This window comes from Pan paniscus, chromosome 9 (assembly GCF_029289425.2).
Source record: "Pan paniscus chromosome 9, NHGRI_mPanPan1-v2.0_pri, whole genome shotgun sequence".
NCBI classification, from domain to species: Eukaryota; Metazoa; Chordata; class Mammalia; order Primates; family Hominidae; genus Pan; species Pan paniscus.
Genome location: NC_073258.2, coordinates 78913479 through 78937949, shown reverse-complemented (window position 1 = coordinate 78937949; position 24471 = coordinate 78913479). Strand labels below are relative to the sequence as shown.

General features: G+C 42.3%; 1 protein-coding gene across 1 annotated transcript in view; it reads left to right on the top strand.

Annotated features, from left to right (window-relative positions):
* The first annotated feature begins 9638 nt into the window (after positions 1-9638).
* The window catches only part of INTS4 (integrator complex subunit 4), a 116868-nt gene continuing 102035 nt past the window's right edge, over positions 9639-24471 (top strand). Inside the window, exons 1-3 of the mRNA XM_034933433.3 lie at positions 9639-10210; positions 13497-13688; positions 23190-23307. Coding sequence (XP_034789324.1) covers positions 10157-10210; positions 13497-13688; positions 23190-23307 — 364 coding nt within the window. The 5' untranslated portion in view covers positions 9639-10156. The remainder of the gene's footprint in view (positions 10211-13496; positions 13689-23189; positions 23308-24471) is intronic.

Genomic DNA, 24471 nt, shown 5'->3' with positions numbered 1-24471 from the left:
ACCAAGTTTGTGGTTGGCAGCCTCAGGAAACTAATACAGAGAGTAAAATCAAGTAATATATTTGAAAATATCCAGCACATTTTAGGGCTCTGATATTGCTGATTCAAAATTTCAAGGCTAAAAGCAATGTAGGGCAAGGGCAAGGCCAAAGTCACGGTGTCTCTTACAGACCCTTCTGGGAAGTATCAGGGCTGTACATCCTTCACATCTTTAAACAGAGAGAGCAGCCACTATGCCCATCTTTTTGTAGAGCAAATGTTTAAACTGAAGCCACGTGAGATGGATGATAGCATACATAAATTTCCCTTGTGCCGGGCATAGTGGCTCACGCTTGTAATCCCAGTACTTTGGGAGGCCGAGGCAGGCGGATCACGAGGTCAGGAGTTTGAGACCAGCCTGGAAAACACAGCGAAACCCCATCTCTACTAAAAATACAAAAATTAGCTGGGTGTGGTGTTGTGTGCCTGTAATCCCAGCTACTCAGGAGGCTGAGGCAGGAGAATTGCTTGAACCCAGGAGGCAGAGGTTTCAGTGAGCTGAGATCATGCCATTGCACTCCAGCCTAGGCGACAGAGCTAGACTCTGTCTCAGAAAAAAAAAAAAAAGTTCCCTTGTGACTGTTTTGGAATTTCTTTTTCAATTTTTCATTTTACTATGAGGTCCAAAGGTTTAGTTTTCTGTTTTTTGGTTTTTTAGCTTGTTTTCTTTTGAGACAGAGTCTCGCTCTGTCACCTAGGATGAAGTACAGCAGTGAGATCATGGCTCACCAAAGCCTCGACCTCCCTGGGCTCAGGTGATTTTTCTGCCTCAGCAGCCCAAGTAGCCGGGACCACAGGTGTACGCCACCACACCTGGCTAATTTTTATATATTTTGTAGAGAAGTGGTTTCACCATGTTGCTCAAGCTGGTCTCGAACTCCCAGCCTCAAGCACTCCTCCCGCCTTGGCCTCCCCAAGTGCTGGGATTACAGGTGTGAGCCACCGTGCCTGGCCACAACTTGTGATTTTATAAGTACTGTATATATAATAAAGCCTGTCATGATCCATAGCTGCTTGAGATATTTACTTTGGCAGTTACCTATCTTTCTTGTCAGACTCAAAATATTGTTTGACTTGACATCAGAGACAACTGTTTACCTATTTACAGTATTGTTAACTTTTGAAGTTTAAGGAATTAATACGTATGGAGTTTTAAATTCAATCACAAAATTGTTCAGAACAGTCATTTTCAAAGAGCATTATAATTCAGGAATCACATCTGTTTGTATAGTTTTTTCTTATTTTCAAGGTTGGTCTATGGTTTCCTTTCTTGGTTTTAATATGGCTGACAATTTAGGGTGGACATTCTTGAATGTCTACTTAATCTTTTCATCATGAAGAAATTCAACATTATCAAGAGCCTGGGGAAAAGAGTCCATACTTTGATCAGTAATTACTCCGATGAGATTAGATTCCAAGGCAGTACTTAAGAGATTCAGATATTTTTGTCACCTGCATTTTCACTGGAGACATCCTGCTCCCTAAGATCTAAACAGGATTGCTTAACATCTCAGTTTCATGAGTTAAGGAAATGTAATGTCCTCCCTAAGTTTTCTGCACATTCCTGGAGTGCTTGTGTTCTCAAGGTCTGTTCTGGTCTTCCACTTCTGCTCCTCATCTTGGTGTCTTAAACCCATTGTTGCTGTTCTACACAGTGTTCACCAGATTTAACATACAGGTCTTTAATTTTTTTTTTTTATAAATGCCACTCCCTAACCTATTTGTGCACACAGCTGATGGTGGAAAATATAGGCAATTAAGGCGAGAGGATTTATAATACAGAACCACAACTCCCAATTGACTATTGGACATATTTATTCTTAATAGTGTGCGAATCATCCCATCACTGGGGACTTTTTACTAGTAGATTGTATTTGTTAACTATTCTCTCTTCTTTCCATTTTCTTGCCATGCTCCACCATGGGTGGGGCTATTCTTCCCTGCCTCACTAACTTATGCCAGCCAATGGAATATGTGTGGAAATGACAGTGTGCCAGTTCCAAACCAAGGCTTTAGAAACACGACAATTCTCCATGAGCCCTCTCGTGTTCCTTCTATTTGCAAAGAGAAGACCATGCTCCAGTTTAGCTACCTCCTTTGTTGCTTGGTTCTAGATTGCATGCATGTTCTTAAGATCATGACTCTCCTCCTAAGCAACTTCCAAACTATTTTATTAAACAAAGGCAATTCCAATACCTCCCCAACTCTCAATCCATAATACAGTTAAGATAACGTACTATTGACCGGGCGCTGTGCTCCCAGCCTTTGTAATCCCACCTATGTAATCCCAGCACTTTATGAGGCCAAGACAGGTGGATCACCTGAGGTTAGAAGTTCATTTGACCAGCCTGGCCAACATGGTGAAACCCTGTGTCTACTAAAAATACAAAAATTAGTCGGGCATGGGGGTGCACACCTGTAATCTCAGTTACTTGTTGGGCTGAGGCAGGAGAATTCCATGAACCTAGGAGGCAGCGGTTACAATGAGCCAAGATTGCACCATGCCACTCCATCCTGAGCGACAGAGCAAGACTCCGTCTCAAAAAACAAAACAAAACAAAACAAAAAACAAAACATTTTTATCTCACGATAGCAAAACTTTTGGAAATAAGCAGTATTTTTTCTTTTAATACTCTATTCTGAGAAGCAATAAATAGTTTTAAGTCATTATATTATGTCTGTATAATGTAATGTTATGCTGCTATTAAAATTACATTTATGGATGGCTTAAAATTAAGGTGAGGAGAATGCTCATTTAATTCAATGTAATTTAATTAAATATTTGCTCCAAAAAGGATTTAAGGTAGTGGGACTTACCAGACTGTACAAAAAAGAAATATCCAAAAAGATATAAATATAAGGCCAGGCGCGGTGGCTAACACTTATAATCCCAGCACTTTTCGAGGCCACGGCGGGCGGATCACCTGAGGTCAGGAGTTTGTGACCAGCCTGGCCAACATGGTGAAACTCCATCTCTGCTAAAAATACAAAATTAGCCGGGCATGGTGGCAGGCGCCTGTAATCCCAGCTATTTGGGAGGCTGAGGCAGAATAGCTTGAACTCGGGAGGTGGAGGTTGCAGTAAGCAGAGATGGTGCCATTGCACGCCAGCCTGAGTGACAAGAGCGAAGCTCCATCTCGAAAAAAAAAAAAGAGATATAAATTAGGCACAGTGGCTCACACCTGTAATCCTAGCACTTTGGGAGGCCAAGGCAGGAGGATCACTTGAGGGCAGGAGTTCAAAACCAACCTGGGCAACATGGTGAGACCCTGCCTCTACAAAAAACAAACAAACAAACAAAAAAATAAAACAATTAGCCGGGTGTGGTGGCACAAGCCTGCTGTCCTAGCTTTTCAGGATGCTGAGGTGGGAGGATCACTTGAGCCTGGAAGGTCAAGACTGCAGCAAGCCATGATCATGTCACTGCACTCCAGCCTGGGCAACAGAGCGAGACCCTGTCTCATATACACAAAAATTACAAGTACATGAATTACACGAACATTGTTGGTTGCCTACTCATTAATACCATCTCCTCCCTTCCTCTTTCCTAACAGAAAGGACAAAATAGCAGGCCAGGTGCGATGGCTCACGCCTGTAATCCCGGCACTTTCGGAGGCCGAGGCGGGTGGATCACTTGAAGTCAGGAGTTTTGAGACCAGCCTGGCCAACATAGTGAAATCTTGTCTCTACTAAAAATACAAACATTAGCCGGGTGTGGTGGCAGGCATCTGTAATCCCAGCTACTCTGGAGGCTGAGGCAGGAGAATCTCTTGAACCCGGGAGGCGGAGGTTGCAGTGGCTGAGATTGCACCATTGCACTCCAGCCAGGGCAACAAGAGCAAGACTCTGTCTCAAACAACAACAACAACAACAACAAAACCCAAAATAGCAATGATAGTAATCATGTTCAAAAGGCAATCTCTGCTTCATTTGTATGAATATATGAAACTTCTTAGATCTGTTGGGACTAACCAAAGAAAATTATAGAGTCAGAAGAGAAAATCTTAAAACCATATGCTAAACGTAACTGTCAACATAATCTAAAGGAAAAACACAAAGAAAGATGTAAACCTTTGTAGATTACCCTCATGAAGATATCCTAGTTCATAGCACTGCATCAGGTTTTCAGTTCTACATTTTTTCTCTTAGGGTACCTGTTTTTGTTGTTGTTGTTGTTTGTTTGTTTGTTTTTAATTCTCTACTTATTTCCCTCATCTTCTGCTGCCTTCCCCCAACCCCCACTCATTATCTGCTCTTTTCTGCTGTGCTTAGTGTCCTGGGAGGCTGATTGTTAGGTCCTTCTGCATACCCAGGGCCCATTCCTGGTTGGCCAGAGACTTGGCAAGTTCAAGAGTGGAAGATGGGTGATAAGAAAGCCTGGGAAACTGGTATAGGTGTAAATGTCTGTGCTCCTTGTGAATGTCCACCAGAGGGCACCCATTCTAGAAGAGGGTCTCAAAAATCAAGGGCACAATGATCCAACCTGTGGATGTCAGCCAGCCTCTTTCCCCAGCTCCTCAGTGCTTGCTCGATGGAGACATGAACAAAAATCCCTGCCATAATGGCAGGGATAGAGGCTATTCATGGGCTGCACAGTACAGACTTCCTCTCACCAAAGCTAATCTAGCCACTGATGTATGTCCAACCTGCCAATAGTAGAGAGAGACCAACACTAAGCCCCTGATATGGTATTATTCTCAGAGGGTACCAGGCACTTCTTGGTGGGAGGTTTATTGCACTGCAAATCAGTTAGCAAACTGTTGGGAAAAATTCTGGTGTTTCTGAGCAAATGGCATCAACAGCTTTGTTTGAGGATGTTTGCAAAGCTGCTTAGGAGCAGGGAGCAGATTTACTTATATTCCAGGGTAATAAAGCTAATATGGTCCTCAAATCCTGGAAACATTTCAGAGTGATAAAAAAAAATGTCCCCCATGGGGTGGAAGGCAGATTTGTTTCCTGACCAGTATAATAAAGTCTGCCTCCAGAGGACAAGTTTCTCAGCAGTCCTCTTTCAAGAATGGGAAGTTCCTAAGCTCAGTGTTCTCAGCTGTTACAGATCTATTGTGTGCATGGCATTCACCTGTATAACTGCCATGGTGCTTGGTTGGCAAGGAGAACTGAAACAAATTTGGAGTTCATGCCACCTGCTATGCTGTGAATAATCAACTGCCTAAATCATTTGGGCTTGTTGTCTCCTTACCAGATGAAGTGTGGCAACTTAACTTAGCGCTTAGGGAGTGCCTGACTGTGTGACAATTTCCTACCCCCAAATGTAATGACTTAAGACTACAGCTATTAATTATTTCTCACAGGCCTACAGATTGGGCAGTTCTGGTCTCAGCTGAGATCACGCATACATCTGTAGTCAGCTGGTGGATTAGCTGGGGCGGAGCCGGTCTCAGATGGCTTCAGGTGGGTCAATTTGCCTGTGTTCCATGTGGTCACTCGCTCTTCAGCAGGCCAGGTTGGATTTGCTGTCATGGCAATGGTGGGGGTCCAAAATCAAACAAAAGGTCTGGGAAATTGTATGTGGGTGGACCTTGAGGCTTAGACTCAAAATTAGCACGCTGTCACTTCTACCACATTGTATTGGCCTGTCACAAGGCCAGCACAAATTCAAAGGGTGATAATATAGATTTCATCTCTTAATAAAAGCACCTTCAAAGTCACACTTCAAGGGGTATACATACCGAGAGGGGGAGATTTGGGGCTTTTTTTGCAATCATTCAACTACACACTGGATCCTTTCCATCATGGAAGGAGCAGTGATTTTTCCTCACAGGAATAGATTCATATTCCAAATTCAGATTTGACTTCCCTGCCTGCAATATTTCTGCCAGCTCCATCATCTATGGATGCCTCATTCATTATCATAGTACTCCACACATTGCTTCTGATTAAGGAGCTTATTTTATGCTGAGAAAATTGTAGTGAAGAAACTTCTTGGTCTTGCCAGGAACCCTATCATTCAGATGTAGGTGCTATAATAAAGCAGAATAATAACCTTTTGGAGATTCAGTTATAGCGCTAGTCAAGAGCCAACACATTGTGAGTTTGGGCTGCTGTTTGTGGCATATGCCTTATACCAACAGCTAAAATATAGTACTGCTTCTCCCACAGTTAGAACATGGGTCTGGGTATCAAAGGGTGGAGATAGGAGCAGTTCCTCTCTCTTTTACACCTAATAATTCATTTATGAATTCTTGGGCTCAGTAGGTTTGGAATACTTACTCCCCAAGGGAGGAACAGTTGCCCTAGAGAACATAGTCATTGTTCATTACATTGGACATGTAATGAGACTGTCCCCAGACCACTGGGGCTCTTGTTCTGAACCAGCAGGTAGAGAAGAAGTTACTAAGTTGGGCTGCTGTTATGCAAGAGAGAGAGAAGACTGAAGCCTCACGGATTCATTCACAGGTGAACCTTAATGTATTTTCATAAGTAATAATAAAAGTCAAAGGAAAATGGCATCAATACAATAAAGACGGTTTTTCAATTCAACATTAAAGAATGTGTGTTCTTGTTTCTATACCAATCTGGCTCATTGAGAAGTTGGCTATACCAACTTCTCAAATTTATTTATTTATAATTAAAAAAAAATTTATATAGCCAGGCATGGTGGCTCATGCCTGTAATCCCAGCACTTCGGGAGGCCGAGGTGGGCAGATCACTTGAGGTCAGGAGTTTGAGACCAGCCTCGGCAACATGGTGAGACCCTGTCTCTACTAAAAATGCAAAAAGATTAGCTGGGTGTGGTGGCGCATGCCTGTAATCTCAGCTACTCATGAGGCTGAGGCAGGAGAATCGCTTGAACCTCAGAGATCGAGGCTGCAGGGAGCCACAATTGTGCCACTGCACTGCAGCCTGGGTGACAGAGATAAACTCCATATAAATTTTTTTTTTTTTTTTTTTTTTTAAATATAGAGACAGGGTCTCTTTCTGTTGCACTGACTGGTCTGGAACTCCTGAGCTCAAGGGATCCTCCCACCTACAACCTCCCAAAGTACTGGGATTACAGGCATGAGGCACCATGCCTGGCCTCAACTTTATTTTTATTGCTTCTTCTGTTCCCTGCATGCACTTAACTTTCAACATGAACTGAAGTTCCTTTGGTTTTCGGAATGCACCAAACTCCTTCCTAAAGCCATGCATTTATTTATTTATTTATTTATTTATTTATTATTTTGAGACAGGGTCTCATTCTGTCACCCAGGCTGGAGTGCAGTGGTGCGATCTCAGCTACTGCAATCTCTGCCAAGCGGGCTCAAGCAATCTTCCTACCTCAGCCTCCCGAGTAGCTGGCACTACAGGCATATGCCACCACGCCCAGCTAATTTTTTGTATTTTTGGTAGAGATAGGTTTTCACCATGTTGCCCAGGCTGGTCTCCAACTCCTGAGCTCAAGCTATCCTCTCACCTTGGTCTTCCAAAGTGCTGGGATTACAGGTGTGAGCCACCGCACCTGGCCGCCATGTATTTAATAACGATGATAATACTCTGTATCATTGATGCTATGATGCACATTTAATGTCTCCGAAATCAGGAGATGTTGGCCAATCGCTCATATGTATACTGAGTCGTAGCAGTTCATGGTGTCATTGCTTCGACTGAGCTCTGTGCAATTTTGGAATTACATGTGTTATTTTAAATTACTATTAAATATATCTCCAAATAGATTACCCTATAATTTGGCATTAAAAAGTTCTTATGTGCACAGGAAGACATGGAAACAGCAGTGCGAGGTAAGATACAAATCTATGTCTAAATAAGTTAAAAAGAGCTGTTTCTGTAAGTATGCATAACAAATCTAAGCAATTAGAAACCATTGTATTTAATTTCAGCATTTCTTTTCTTAACAAAATAAATAAAATATTGATTTTACAATTGCTGGCAGCTTAGATTTGATAGAATATGATAATGGTAATAATAGCAGCTAAGCTTTATTAAAGGTACTGTTTGCTAAATGTTTTTCATTTCCCTTGACATATTTGTATATCTTATCTCGGCGGTCTGGGATGCCTTTGTTTCTGGAAAAACTCATTCTTTTAAAGCTGCATTAGAAATAGTTTCCTTTTTTTTTTTTCTTTTTTTTTTCTTGAGACAGAGTCTCGCTCTGTTGCTCAGGCTGGAGTACAGAGGCCCGATCTCGGCGCACTGCAGCCGCTGCCACCTGGGTTCAAACGATTCTCCTGCTTCAGCCTCCCGTGTAGCTAGGATTACAGTCACCCACCCCGACGCCCGGCTAGTTTTTGTATTTTTAGGAGAGACGGGGTTTCACCATGTTGGCCAGGCTGGTCTCGAACTCCCGACCTCAGGTGATCCGCCTGCCTCGGCCTCCCAAAGTGTTGGAATTATAGGGGTGAGCCACCGCGCCCAGCCTTTTTTTTTTTTTTTTTTTTTTTGGAGACAGGGTCTCACTCTGTTGCCCAGGCTGGAGTGCAGTGGCTCGATTTCGGCTCACTGCAACCTCCACATCCCAGGCCCAAGCGATTTTCCCGCCTCAGCCTCCAGAGTAACTGGGACTTCAGGCGTGGGCCACCATCATGCCCAGCTAAATTTTGTATTTTTAAAGTAGATTTCGCCATGTTGCCCAGGCTGGTCTCAAAACTTCTGAACTAGGTGATCTGCCCGCCTCGGCCTCTCAAAGTGCTGGGATTATAGGCGTGAGCCACCACTCCCAGTTTCCTCTAATTTTAGGAAAGCCTTCCCTGAGGCACTCTGAAGAAATTAGGTCTGTTTGAACCACATTCATTCCCGTTACCCAGCACATTTCAGTTGCACTGTCACCATCAGTTTGGGTGTCTGTCTTCTCAGATTGTAGGACCTTGAGGATAAATACTATCTTTTGTTTATTTTTGGGTCCTCTGTATCCACCTCAGCCTCCTGCTTTTTTTTTTTTTAAACTATCCCACATTAATTCTTTTTTTTTTTTTTTGATAACGGAGTCTCGCTCTGTCGCCCAGGCTGGAGTGCAGTGGCGCGATCTCGGCTCACTGCAACCTCCGCTTCCCATGTTCAAGTGATTCTTCTGCCTCAACCTCCCAAGAAGCTGGGATTACAGGCGTGTGCCACCATGCCCCGATTAATTTTTGTATTTTTAGTAGAGACGGGGTTTCCCCATGTTGGCCAGGCTGGTCTCGAACTCCTGACCTCAAGTGATCCATCCGCCTCGGCCTGCCAAAGTATTGGATTACAGGCATGAGCCACCGCGCCTGGCCCACATTCTTTTGAAAGACCAAAATAATGAACAGCTAGTTTCATGTAGGTTGTAAAACTTGACCTTGGATTTACTGACACTAACATGTGCACTACACCTTACAGTCTGTAAAATGTTCCTGCATTATTTCACTCCATTGTCACATCTTTGTCAGGTTAGTTATTATAAATGCATTTGTAGTTGAGCCATTTGCTCAAGAACCAGAGCTGTAGTCTGTAGCTTTGTTGCTTTATCCTTGGTCTCAGAAGTCTTCTACTGTACTATAGCTATCAGAGCAGGGACTGATGCCTTAAAGGATGGCAGCTTTTGCAAAACTGGAATAAGGAAGTATGGAAAGGCACCCCAAAACAAGAGAGGTGGCGCACAGCTTGAACAAAAGCAGTGCTCAGGAAACCTACAAACAGCATCGTGTACAGCAAAGGATGATGGGAAAGTCAGCCGAGCCTCTGAGTTTTTTCACGAGTCGTAAACCCCTCACAGAGCTCCGGGTTTTGCCTCTAGCTCTGGAGCACCCCGCCTCTGCCCTTTAACCTGTACTTCCTCCCTCCCTCCCTTCGCGCCGCGCCGCGCTAGTCTCTTAGCCACTCCGAGGCCACCAGCCAGCCTCCCAAAGCTCCCATTGGGTTGCCCACCCTTTCAGTCTCAGCTCCTCCCGCCAGAGGCCCCGCCTCCCACAAGCGAAGCTCTTATTTCCGTTCTTCCGGCGTAGGCCGCCAAATCAGTCCGTACAGTGGCGAGGCAGTCGAGCAACAGGAAGCGGTCGCTCTTTCCCCAAATCTCACTGCCTTGTGGGATCTCGGCAAGTCATCCACCCACCCCCCGCGCCTACGCAAGTTTTCCGGATCCGTCCACCCCCGCCTCCCTCCTAGTGTACGGAAGCTGAGAGGGCCCGCGGGTAGGCATGGCGGCGCACCTTAAGAAGCGGGTTTATGAGGAATTCACGAAAGTGGTTCAGGTAAGCTCTGGCGGGAAAGATCCAGAACCGATCCGGACCAGGGTAGATTATCCAAATCCCAGGCACTTTGCCGGAACAGAAGAGGCTCCATACGCCCGTGTTAAGTGCTGACTTGTTGATAATCTCTGATATTGCAAGTTAGTGGGCGTGTTAGTTTGCAGCCGCTGTTGTCATTAATATGTGAAGTCTGACAGGATTTTAAAAAAATTATTAGGAGAAACAGTGTTTTTTAATTTACGAAACTGTCTTATCCGTTATTTCATTTTATTCTCTCACACAACTTTGCTCCATCGCGTTACATTAGCATCCTCGTTTTACAGATGTGGACATTGAGCCTTCCGGAGGGGTACGAGGATACAGCCAGTTAGCAGCAGAGCCCCTTCTAGCCTCCCCGCAGCCCCGTTCCAAAAAAAAACCTCCCAGGGACCAGTTGGAATATACACAAGGTTCTAAGGGGCTGAAAGAAGGGTCTATAGAATTCCTTCAGGCGCAGTCTAAGCAGGCGGGGGTCACAGACTTCATAGGGGAAGAGCTCTCTATTGGTAGAACAGCTCACCTAGGAAGGAGGGCAGTACCTTCCTCACCATGAAGTTGTGACAGGTGGGTAGAGTCCCTGTCAGGAGTCAGTGATGCTCCATGTGTCTCCACGTAGATGTTGCTAGGGTTGATCCTAAATCATCCTGATGTCCTATTTCTCAGATATTAATGTGTATACAAATTACCTGGGGACGTTGTTCAAATGTCGATTCTATTTGATAAGTCAAGCAGAGGAGGTGAGGCAAGATTCTGCATTCCTGACATGCCCCCAAATTTACACCAGTGCATTGGTTGCATTCTTAGATCCTTAGACTTGTAGAGTGGCAAGGCTTAGAGCATCCAGCAGGATACTGATCCTTAAACTTTACATCGATTCATTCATCCAGCATTAAAATATGTTAATACATAATACAAAATATGTCAATACATAATATAAAATTTACAATTTTAACAATTTTAAGTATAAAGTTAAGTGGCATTAAGAACATTAGCACTGTTGCACAATGTAATTTCCTCTCTTCCCAACATTCTGTTGTTCCCATTTCCCAAGACTGCTCAGCCCTCTTCCACCCATCCTCACATGACCAGATATGCCATGTATTCTTGTGTTTGCATATCTCAAAACTCTTGCACTGGTTGTCTCTTCTACACAGAATACATGCCATTCTTCCCTTTCTTTTTGTTCTCCACCCAGTGGACTTAACATTTGTGCTTCAAGACCCAAATGAAACCTCAGCGAGAGCTTAGTCTCTTCTTCACCTGTTTCTGTAGCATTCTGTGGTACTAATCTATTTGTACTTTTCGTTCAGTGCTGCTGTAATTACCGGTGTACCTGTCTTCCCACCAGTCGGAGGTCCTTGATGGCAGAGCTAATGCCTGGCTCATCTCCGTGTCCTGGAGATGGACAATAGGGCCTGGCTCACTAAAGTGTTATTGGTTGTTGAATGACAGTTGATATTGGTTGTCCTCTCCCTTATATAATACTTAGGGAAAAAATTCCTAGCTTTTGACCTAACTACAGCTTCGATAAGACTGAAAACTGAGTTTGAGAGGACTAGGATAGAAATGGCTAAGAATTTTAAGGGAAGAGCTAATTTCTTCACTTAATTTTTCATCAGTTGTTAACATAAAGTGATTAAATGAGATCTTAGTGTTTCTGTTCTTTTTTCTCCGCTGAAAAGATGAGGAGGGAGAACTGATATGTGCCTAGCACTTACATACACGTATAATAAAGTTATGTTTAATAACAGATTTATCGACTAGCTCTGTGATAATAAAGTATTGGTATGCCCTCCTATAGAAGAAGGCCTTCCCCAGCTAGTAAGTTGTTATTGAATACAAATTCCTCTGACTCCAAAGTCCTTATTCTTTTTATCATGTCATACTGTGTTCTTGTCTAGAATAATTCTAGTCTCTTTTCTATAGAAATGTGAATTTGTAAGGAGGTGATTGCTCAGTACATAAAAATGCACTATTAGGTGGTAAGGAAATTTATTTTATTATTATTTTTAAATAGAGACAGGATTTCACCATGTTGCCCAGGCTGGTCTCGAACTCCTGGGCTCAAGAGATCCTCCTGCCTCAGCCTCCCAAAGTGCTAGGATTTCAGGTGTAAGCCACTACGCCCATCGGATATTTGTTTCCTTTTCTTCTGTTTTGAGATGGAGTTTTGCTCTTTTCGCCCAAACTGGTGTGCAGTTGCGCAATCCTAGCTCACTGCAACTTCTGCCTCCTGGGTTCACGCAATCCTCAGCCTCCTGCATAGCTGGGACTGCAGGCATACACCACCACCCCCAGCTAATTTTTGTGTTTTTAGTGGAGACGGGGTTTTGCCATGTTGGCCAGGCTGGTCTTGAACTCCTGGCCTCAAGTGATCCGCCTGCCTCAGCCTCTCAAAGTGCTGGGATTACAGGCATGAGCCACCATGCCCTGTCTGATATTTGTTTTCTAATAAAGAATGGACTTTGGGAGACTGAAGCAGAGGGATCACTTGAGGCCAGAAGTTCGAAACCAGCCTGGGTAACATGGCAAAACCTGTCTCTACTAGAAATACAAAAATTAGCCATGTGTGGTGGCACACACCTGTAATTCCAGCTAGTTGGGAGTCAGGGAGGTGAATTGCTTGAACGTAGTAGGTGGAGGTGGCACACACCTATAATCCCAGCATGTTGGGTGTCAGTCAGAGAATCGTTTGAACCTGGGAAGTGGAGATTGCAGCAAGCCAAGATTGCACCATTGCACTCCTGCCTGGGCGACAGTGTCTTGCTCTGTCTCAAAAAAATGGAGTAGATCCTTTGTGTGACCTCTAAACCCAAAGGCTACCACAATCCTCAGAGGTAGGTAGAGCAAAATGTTAGTGTAAGGCTGGGCACCGTGGCTCATGCTTGTAATCCCAGCACTTTGGGAGGCTGAGGTGCGAGGATTGCTTGAGCCCAGGAGTTAAGACCAGCCTGGGCAACATAGAGAGACTCCATCTCTAAGAAAAAAAAAAAGTATACCTATTTTACAGAGACATTAACTGAGACTCGGAGAAATTAAATGACTTGCCTAAAGTCATAGGAGCTGGTAAAGGCAAAATTGAGACTCATGGCCTTGTCACCAACCCGGTACTCTTTCTAGTTTATAATACTGTATTTTCCTAAGCCATCAGCTAAATATATTATTTGGTATAATGGAAAATCATTTCCACCAAATGAGGCAAAGTTAAATTTGCAGATTCTGTGTTTTCGATTTTCTCTACCCCTTGCAGCCACAGGAGGAAATTGCTACTAAGAAACTCCGACTAACAAAACCAAGTAAATCTGCAGCACTCCACATAGATCTGTGTAAAGCTACCTCCCCAGCAGATGCTTTGCAATACTTGCTCCAGTTTGCCAGGAAGCCTGTCGAGGCAGAAAGCGTAGAGGGAGTAGTCAGGATTCTCTTGGAACATTATTACAAGGTAAGAAAATCTTGAGGATCTGATGGGAGTATATCATGGGAGTTGTATCATGTCTGCAGAATGGTTAATATTACAAATAAATAAGGTATTCATTAGCAAGCTTTTATTGAGTGTCTTCCATGTGCTAGGTACTATGGATACCGAGATAAAAAAGATACAGATCTTGACCTCAGAAAGTTATACTGTGTATAGTAGATGGAAACAAGACATGTCAATGATAAGGTGCATCATACTGCTGAAGTTACTGTGAGTGCAGTATGTGCAGAGTACAGTGGAAGCAAAAAAGAGGAGTTAATATCAATCATGACCCATTCATCTCTGGAATGTGGTCCTGCTGTTCCTTTCCTAATTCATGGCCCTCATATCTAATTGCAGTGGCCCTCTTTTTTAATTAAAAATACTTTTTTTTTTTTTTTTTTTTGGAGACAGAGTCTCGCTCTGTTGCCCATGCTGGAGTGCAGTAGTGCAATCTTGGCTCACTGCAACCTTTGCCTCCTGGGTTCAAGCGATTCTCCTGCCTCAGCCTCCTTAGTAGCTGAGATTACAGGCACGTGCCACCACACCCTGCTAATTTTTGTATTTTTAGTAGAGACGGGGTTTTGCCATGTTGGCCAGGCTGGTCTCGAACTCCTGACCTTAAGTGATGCGGCCACCTTGGCCTCCCAAAGTGTTAGGATTACAGGCGTGAGCCACTGCGTCTGGCCAAAAAAACTGTTTTTGAGACAGAGGCTCACTGTCACCCAGCCTAGAGTTTAGCGGCACCATCATAGGTCACTGTAGCCTGGAACTCCTGGGCTTAAGTGATTCTCCTGGCTCAGCCTTCCACGTAGGTGGGACTGCAGACGTGCCACTACTCCAGGCTAAGTTTTGCTTTTTTTTTTTTTTTTTTTTTGAGACTTGGTCTGTCACTCAGGCTGGAGTATAGTGGTGGCACAATCTTGGCTCACTGCAACCTCCGTCTCTTTGGTTTAAGTGATTCTTCTGCGTCAGCCTCCAGAGTGGCTAGGACCACAGGTGTGTGACACCACACCCAGCTAATTTTTTTTTTGTATTTTTAGTAGAGATGGGGTTTTGCTGTGTTGGCCAGGCTGGTCTTGTACTCCTGACCTCAAGTGATCCATGCACCCTGGCCTCCCAAAGTGCTGGGATTGCAAGCGTGAGCTACCATGCCCAGCCCAAAAATCATTATTATTATTACTATTATTATTTTTGAGATGGGGTCTTGCTTTCTCGCCCAGGCGGGAGTGCAGTGGTGCTATCACGGCTCACTGTACCCTCAACCTCCGAGGCTCAATTGATCCTCCTGCCTCAGCCTTCTGAGTAGCTGGGACTACAGGCATGTGCAGCATGCCTGGCTAATTTTTGTATTTTTTTTTTTTTTGTAGAGACAGGGCTTTGCTATGTTGCACAGGCTGATCTCGAATTCCTGGGCTCAAGCAATCCACCCTCCTTGGGCTCCCAAGTTGCTGAGATTACAGGTGTGAACCACCACACTCAGCCCCCAAATTGTTAAGCTTATGGAAAAGTAGATAAAATACTATAGTGACCTACCAAATATCCATTCCTAGAATTTAACAGTTATTAGTATTTTGTCAAATTTGCTCTATTTTTTCGCTGAATTTTATTTTATTTTGTTATTATTTTTTTTGAGATGAGTCTCACTCTGTTGCCCAGGCTGGAGTGTAATAGCACTCCTGGGTTCAAGCAGTTCTCCTGCCTCAGCCTCCCAAGTAGCTGGGACTACAGGCGTGCGCCATCACGCCCAGCTAATTTTGTATTTTTAGTAGAGATAGGGTTTCACCATGTTGGCCAGGCTAGTCTCGAATTCCAGACCTCAGGTGATCCACCTGCCTCGGCCTCCCAAAGTGCTGGGATTACAGGTGTGAGCCACCGCGCCCAGCCTTGTTTTGTTGAATTTTTAAAAAGATATGTCATTTTTTTCTAATTATTTCATTACATATGTATTAAAAAGGGATACCTTTTTATTGTTTTCTTTTTTTTTCTCACTGCTATGAGAAAGTAGAGGGACTTTTTATTTTTTAACATAGCCACCTAACCCTAATGAATAAAGTTAAGTAATTCTTTAATGTCATCTAAGAATTAGTTGATATTTAGATTTCTCTAGTTGTTCTCCCAATACCTTTTTATAGTTGATGTATTCAAATCAAAATGCAAACCAGGTCCCCACATGGCATTCAGTCTTTTTAAAAAATCTACAACAGTTACTATTTTGGTGACATTGATTTGATGAAGAAACTGAGACAGTTCTTTTGTAAAATGTCTTGTTTTCTGAATTCATTTACTTCTTTAAGGATTAACTTGTTCCTCTGTTCTCTGTATTTACTATGAACTGAAAGTTAGATCTATAGGCTTTGTTAGATTTAATTTAAGCATATTTTTGACAATTTTAAGACTATGTTATAAATGGTGACTTGTACTTCATATTGCAACTATCAGCATGCAAATGTCACCGTTACATTGAGGTCTTCCTTTACCCTTCTGTTTCATATCGAAACTGCCTGTCCCCGCCCCGCACTTCCTAGTCCCCTTCCTTGATTTTGTTTTCTCCATAGTAATTGCCGTCTTCTAATATTCTGTATAATTTCTTGTTAATTATGTTCCTTGTCCATTTCCCCATGCAGGAACATAAGCTTCCCTTGAGCAGGGATTTTTTTAATTGTTGTTTCTACAGAATCAAGAACAGTGCCTGGTAAAATAAATAATTGTTGAATGAATAAATGAATTAATTGATGCTTTTGTGATACATTTTACTCAACAAATATATATCAGACTTTGTTCTGGGCACTGGACGGTGTCCATTAGCACAATTGTTAAGTCTTATGCGTTGCAATTGTTTGCCATATGTGTCTATCTCCTTCAGACTTTGAGCTCCGTAAATTCAGAGGCTGCAGATCCATTAGTCTCTATCCCAGTGCCTGACAGGTTCCTAGGAACATTGAAGGGACATTATAAATGTTTCACTTATGTTTTACATGAACAAAATCAGGCTTTCTTTTTTTGTTGTTCTTTAAAAAAATTTTTTTAAAAATCGTATCTATCTATCTAGAGACTGGGTTATGAGACTGGCTAATTTTTGTATTTTTGATAGAGATGAGGTTTCACCATGTTGCCAAGGTTGGTCTCAAACTCCTGGGCTCAAGCAATTCACCTACCTCAGCCTCCCAAAGTGCTGGGATTACAGGCATGAACCACTGTGCCTGGCATCTTTTTGAGTGTTGCTCTGTTGCCCAGTCTAGAGTGCAGTGGCGTGATCACTGCTCACTGAAGTCTGGACTCCCAGGCTCAAGCCATCCTCCCACCTCAGCCTCCTGAGGAGCTGGGACCACAGGCACATGCCACCACTCCCAGCTAATTTTTTCTTTTTAATTTTTTTTGTAGAGATGGAGGCTCTCTGTGTTGCCCAGGCTGGTCTCGAATTCCTGAGCTCAAGCAACCCTCCTGCTTGGCCCTCACAAAGGATTGGGATTACAGGCGTGAGCTACCACATCTGACCAAAATCAGGATTTCTGTTCTCAAGAAGTTTTCGATCTCTCAGTGATCTATTTTCCGTTAGTCTTTTTCTTAGCAATATCTACCATTATTATTATATTAAAGATCTATTACCAATAATCATCTATAATAATACTTCTTAGAGCAGTTAACATTATATTGCTTGTTAGAGTTTGAAAGCACTTTCCATATGTAATATTTTATTTAATCCTGGTGACAGCACCATTGTTATCTCTAAATTCCAGATATGGAACTAAGCTTAGAGCTGTTTAGCATCCAAGGTCACCCAGCTAGTAAATGGAAGGTATGGATTTGAACTTGGGTTTTTTTTTTTAAAAACCTTTTGTTATGGAACATTTCAGATATATACTATGTAAGTAAAGAGAATAGTTTAATTCCCATGTACCCATTACCTGGCTTCAAAAATTATCATTTTGTGGCCAAACTTGTTTCATTTTCCCTCTTCCCCAGTCCACTTCTACTTCTTTACCCTCACCTTCTCCACCAGATTCTTATGAAAATAAATTCCTGGCATCATATTATTTTAATCATAACTTTTGGTTTATATCTTTAAGTGGTGAAGACTTTTTATTATTATACTTTAGGTTCTAGGGCACATGTGCACAACGTGCAGGTTTGTTACATATATATACATGTGCCATGTTGGCTTGCTGCACCCATTAACTCATCATTTACTTTAGGTATTTCTCCTAATGCTATCCCTCCCCCAGCCCCCCACTCCCCAACAGGCCCCAGTGTGTGATGTTTCCCGCCCTGTGTCCAAGTGTTCTCACTGTTCAGTTCCCACCTATGAGTGAGAACATGCGGTGTTTGGTTTTCTGTCCTTGTGATAGTTTGCTGAGAATGATGGTTTTCAGCTTCATCCATTTCCCTGCGAAGGACATGAACGCATCCTTTTTTATGGTTGCATAGTATTCCATGGTGTATATGTGCCACATTTTCTTAATCCACTCTATCGTTGGTGGACATTTGGGTTACTTCCAAGTCTTTGCTCTTGTGAATAGTGCCGCAATAAACATACGTGCACATGTGTCTTTATAGTAGCATGATTTATAATCCTTTGGGTATATACCCAGTAATAGGATTGCTGGGTCAAATGGTATTTCTAGTTCTAGATCCTTGAGGAATTGCCACACTCTCTTCCACAATGGTTGAACTAATTTACACTCCCACCAACAGTGTAAAAGTGTTCCTATTTCTCCACATCCTCTCCAGCATCTGTTGTTTCCTGACTTTTTAATGATTGCCATTCTAACTGATGTGAGATGGTATCTCATTGTGGTTTTGATTTGCATTTCTCTGATGACCAGTGATGGTGAGCATTTTTTCATGTGTCTGTTGGCTGCATAAATGTGGTGAAGACTCTTAAAAAACATAATCTTTTGTCATGTCTAAAAGCAAAATTTAACTCAGGTGTTCTGATGTCAGATCTCAAGCACTTTAACCAGTCCATGCTGCATGCATTAATCAAGTGGACCCTAGCTCCTAAGGAAATGAGGAGGGATGCCAGATGGACCCAGTTCTAGATTGTTGACCATAGTGTTTTTTACCCTTTCTTCTGTTCTATCCAGAAATGTGGTATTTTATATTAATATTTTAGTGGATAAAACTACTCTGGCTTCTGCTTTTTCCTACTTTTTTTGTGTGTGATCAGGCATTAGTATCTGAACTTATTTCACATGATTGATTCTTCACTTATGCTACTGTGCTAGTAGCTATGGAGGATGCAGAGCTGTGAGACATGTTCTTTGTCCTTTAGGGGCTTAGCAGTGTAGTCGGCAGACCATATATGTAGTATGTAGATAGTAAGTGCTAAAGTTTTCCATTTGCTTATTTTTTCATTTGCTCAGCATGTCTGAATACTTACTCTGTGCCAGGCTTTGTGCTTCATGTTGGTAATAGAGATGTAGATGATGTAATCCCTGATCTGAGTCTTGAGTAAATAAGAAACAAATTAATAACAATACAGTGTTTCAGGTCTTATGAAATCTGGGGTAGGTTATGATATGGCCTCAAAGAAGGGGGCGATTAATTATTGGAAACAGGGATCCAGAAATGCATTATAGAGTGGTAGCGATGCTTGATAAAAGTCCTAGAAATAGATTTTGGCCAGTTGGAAGACAGGGGGAAAGACATTTTAGTTGTGAGCAACCGTGAACATGGGCATGGAGATGTGAGACAGGCTATCACATTAGAAGAAATGCAGCTAGTTTGGCTGGTGCAGATTTTAGGTTGGGAGCTCATCAAGAGATAAGACCAGAAGATTTGGAAGGGATCTGATTCTAAAGGGCCTTGTATTCTACCTTGTCAGTTTTTGTTTTAGAAATGTCACTCTGAGGGGAAGTATGGAGGATAAAGGAATTGGATGACTGGAGTTAGAGTGACCAATTAGAAGACTGTAAGTTTGGGGAAAGGTGATGAAAGCCTGAACCAAGACAGTTTTAATGGTCAGAAGAAACAATTATTAGAGAAGGCTTCCCTGGAGGTAATTCTGTTTTTAGCTCAGGTGTGAAGGAGATCATTTATGTGTCATAGTAGAAGGAGTGCTAAGGGATTATTTCAGAAAGTAAAAGAACTTGAGTAAAGTATCCAAATGGATAAGGAATGTCACTAGGTCAGATGCTCTCTTATCTCCTTTTTTTTTTTATTTACATTTATTTTCTTTTCCCCCCTTTTTTCCCCTTTTTTTTCCTAACAAGGTCTCACTCCAGGCTGGAGTGCAGTGGTGCTATCATGGTTCACTGAAACCTCCACCTCCCAGGCTTATGCAATCCTCTCACCTCAGCCTCCTAAGTAGCTGGAACTATAGGCATGTGCCACCATGCCTGGCTAATCATTTCTTAATTGTGGTAACAATTAAAATTTATTATCTTAACCATTTTAAGTGTGCAGTTCATGTGTATTAAGTACATTCATGTTGTTATGCAGCCATCACCACCATCCATCTCCAGAACTCTTTTCATCTTGTAAAACTGAAACTCTTTCCCCATTAAACAGTAATCCTCCATCACCCCCACCTCCAGCCCCTGGCAACCACCATCTACCTTTTTTTTTTTTTTTCATTTTTTGACACAGAGTCTCACTCTGTCACCCAGGCTGGAGTGCAGTGGCGTGATCTCAGCTCACTGCAACTTCTGCCTCCTGTGTTCAAGTGATTCTCCTGCCTCGGCCTCCCAAGTAGCTGGGACTATAGGCGTGCACCACCATGCCTGCCTAATTTTTGTATTTTTGGTAGAGACAGGGTTTTGCCATGTTGGTCAGTCTGGTCTCAAACTTCCTGACGTAGGGTGATCTGCCTGCCTTGGCCTCCCAAGGTGTTGGGATTACAGATGTGAGCCACTGTGCCCGGTCTCATTCTACATTTTGTCTCCGTGATTTCAACTGCTCTAAGTACCTCATATAAGTGGAATTATAAAGTATTTGTCTTTTTGTGCCTGGCTTTTTTCACTTAGCATAATATCCTCTAGGTTTATCCATGTGTTAGGCTATGTCAGAATTTCCTTCTTTTTTAAGGCTAAATAATATTCCATTATGTGTATATACCATATTTTGCTTATCTATTCATTTGCCAATGGATACTTGCATTGCTTCCACATTTTAGCTGTTGTGAATAATGCTGTTATGAACATATTTGTCCAAATATTTCTTCAAGACCCTGCTTTAAATTTTTTTGAGTATATACCCAAAAGTGGAATTGCTGGATCATATGTAATTCTATTATTAATTTTTTGAGGAGCCACCATACTGTTTTCCTACACTTGATCTTAGCCAAAAGGCCCAGAAGCGATTTCCATCATACTGTTTTCCACAGTGGCTTTGCTGTTTTACATCCCCACCAGCAGGTCACAAAGATTCTAATTTCTCTACATCCTCGCCAACACTTGTTTTCTGTTTTTTGATAGTAGCCATCTTAACGAGTATGAGATGGTGTCTCATTGTAGTTTTGATTTGCATTTCTGTAATGATTAGTGATGTTGAGCCTCTTTTCATGTGTTTATTTGGCCATTTGTGTATCTTCTTTGGAGAAATGTCTATTCAAGTTCTTTGCCCAGTTTTGATTTGGGTTGTTTCTCTTGTTCAGTTTTGGAATTGTTAATATATTCTGATACTAATTTCAAATCAAGAATCTAACTTTACAACTTAAAGAACTAGAAGAAGACTGGGGCATGGTGACTCACACGTGTAATCCCAGCACTTTGGGAGGCCTAGGCAGGAGCCCAGGAGTTCAAAACCAAACCGGCAACATAATGAGACCCTGTCTCTATTATTTAACAAAACAAAACTAGAAAAACAGCAAACTAAACCCAAACTTAGTAGAAGGAAGAAAATAATAAAGATCAAGGAACTGTTATTTGACTGCCTACTATATGCCCATTTTTGTGCTAGTAATTTTCCTCTCAGTAGCCCTCTGAGGTTATTACCCCCATTTCACAGATAAGGCTCAGAGAGGTTAGTCGTTTAAGACATACAGCTGTTGTGTAGTGAATCCAGGCTTCACACCTACATCTGGCTAATTTCAAAGCCCTTTCTCTTTCTGCTTCACCTCACACCTTAAGGTAAGTTCCCAAGAAAGTGACTTTTCTAAAGTTATGTGCATAATAAGTGGCATAGCATGCCAGGATTTTAGATCTTCCAACGCTGTATCTATTGCCCCTTCTCCTGCTTTAGGCCTCCTTATTGTGCCTGGTGACCTCCTTAGAAACTGAATATAGGAGGCAGGGAGTTGGTCTTATTTGAAAAGCACCTTATCCTTTGAGCATACACTTAAGTAATTTTGTCTTTAGTATAGAAAGATGATCTATTCTCAGCACTGGTTAGGTACTTTTTTTCCTCTCATTTCACATATATTTATTGATCTTTTCAGTGTCAGGTATTGTGCTATATTCTTGAGATATGGCAGTGAACAAGAGAGCATTCATGTTTGTCTTTGGAGGAAATTTCTCACCACAGGAATTTTGGTGCCCATTAGAGACCACCTCCCTCTCTCTAAGCTAAAACAGCCAGACTATTTCTTTGTCAGTCTCCCCTGCAGCTGGGGCCCAGGCACAAGACTTACACTCAGACAGTCACACTTGCCTCCTCCAGACTTCTAATCAGGATCTGGTGATTCAAAAAAGCAGGTAGGGCTGAGCGTGGTGGCTCACACCTGTAATTCCAGCATTTTGGGAAGCCGAGGCAGGAGGATTGCTTGAGCTCAGGAGTTTGAGACCAACTTGGGCAACAAAGCAAAAGCTCATCTCTACTAAAAATTAAAAAAAAGTAGCCAGGTGTGGTAGCATGTATCTGTAGTCCCAGCTACTTGGGAGGCTGAGGTTGGAGGTTCACTTGAGCTCAGGAGGTCAAGGCTCTAGTTAGCCATGATTGCGCCACTGCACTCTGACCTGGGAGACAGTGAGACCCTGTTTCAAAAAAAAAAAAAAAAGACAGGTAGAATGAAAGATTCTTTCTGGTGATAGCAGTGGTAGCTGCAACACTCACTTTCCAGGGACTCCAAAAGCAGTGGTACTGGCAGCAATGTTGTATACCCAGTTGTTGGTGCAAGTTGCTCTGACTTGTGTCTAACATGACTACTCAGTGGAGGTCAGGTACTTTTAATGCCAATGGCACGTTTTTTATTAGAAGATAATGACATCAGAATGGCATAGAAAAGTTCTCATTCACTTTGCAGTATTTGGATGTAATGTATCAACTGAGAAAGCTGTCTCCCCGGCAGAGGTTGCATTGAGCCAAGATCACGCACTGCACTCCAGGCTGGGCAACAGATTAAAACTCCATCTCAAAAATAAATAAATAAATAAATAAATAAAAGAAAGCTGTCTCTCCAGAAGTATATAAAATTAATTTTTCAGAAATGATGCCATAGAATACTTGGATCATTGAATCTCTTTTGGGATGTTAGTTTTCCATGTTCCTGTTTGTTGGTTAGCTAAGTGTAAAGCATCAAAGTGACAATTGCTTCTTTTTTTCCAGGAGAATGATCCATCTGTGAGACTGAAAATTGCATCATTGTTGGGTTTATTATCAAAGACAGCAGGATTTTCACCAGACTGCATTATGGATGATGCCATTAACATCCTGCAGAATGAAAGTAAGTTGCAATTTAAAAGCTCTATAGTCAGAGCAGAAATATTTAGTTCTTTTTGTATAGAATTTAGGACAAAATTTTGTTGTGTTGATTGTTATTGAAGAGGAATTTGAGGATAATTTAATGAAACCATATATACATATTCACATTAGAGTAGAAATACAGTTTTATCTCTTAATAGCTGTCATTTATTGGCCAGGTACCTACCATATATTTGAGGTAGTTTACATATGATATAGACATTATTGTCCCTTCTTTTTTTTTTTTTTTTTTTTGCTTGTTTGTTTTTTGTTTTGAGGCAGGGCCTTGATATATTGAGCAGCCTGACTCCAGGCTGGAGTCCAGAAGTCCAAACATGCTAATGACCCTTGCTATATATTACCCTATTGCTTTCTAAAAGGATTATTTCAGCTTACACTGAAACCTGTAACTGAACATACAGTACTCGTTCCATCAAGAAACTTTTTTTTTTTTAACGGAGTCTCGCTCTGTCTCCCAGGCTGGAGTGCAGTGGCACGATCTCGGCTCACTGCAAGCTCTGCCTCCTGGGTTCACGCCATTCTCCTGCCTCAGCCTCCCAAGTAGCTGGGACTACAGGTGCCTGCCACCACGCCCTGGCTGATTTTTTTTGTATTTTTAGTAGAGACAGGGTTTCACCATGTTAGCCATGATGGTCTCGATCTCCTGACCTTGTGATCCACCCACTTCAGCCTCCCAAAGTGCTGGAATTACAGGCGTGAGCCACCGCGCCCAGCCAAGACACATTTTTAAAAGCACTAAAACAGGCTAGGCACAGGTTAGGCTAGGCCTGTAATACCAAAACTTTGGGAGGTCGAGGTAGGAGGATCCCTTGAGCCCAGGAATTTGAGACCAGTCTGGGCAACATAATTAGATCTTGTCTCTACAAAATATTAAAAAATTAGCCAAACATGGTTGCTCACACCTTTATCCCAGCTGCTTGGGAGGCTAAAATGTGAGGACTTCTTGGGCCTAGGAGATTGAGGCTGCAGTGAGCCATGATCATGCCACTGCATTTCAGCCTGGGTGACAGAGCGAGACGCTGTCTCAAAAAATAAATTAAAATAAAAAAATAAATACAAGCACCAAAACAATAACATTGCTTCAGTATAGAAGTATCATTTTTTCCCATGGAAAATTCTTATGGTA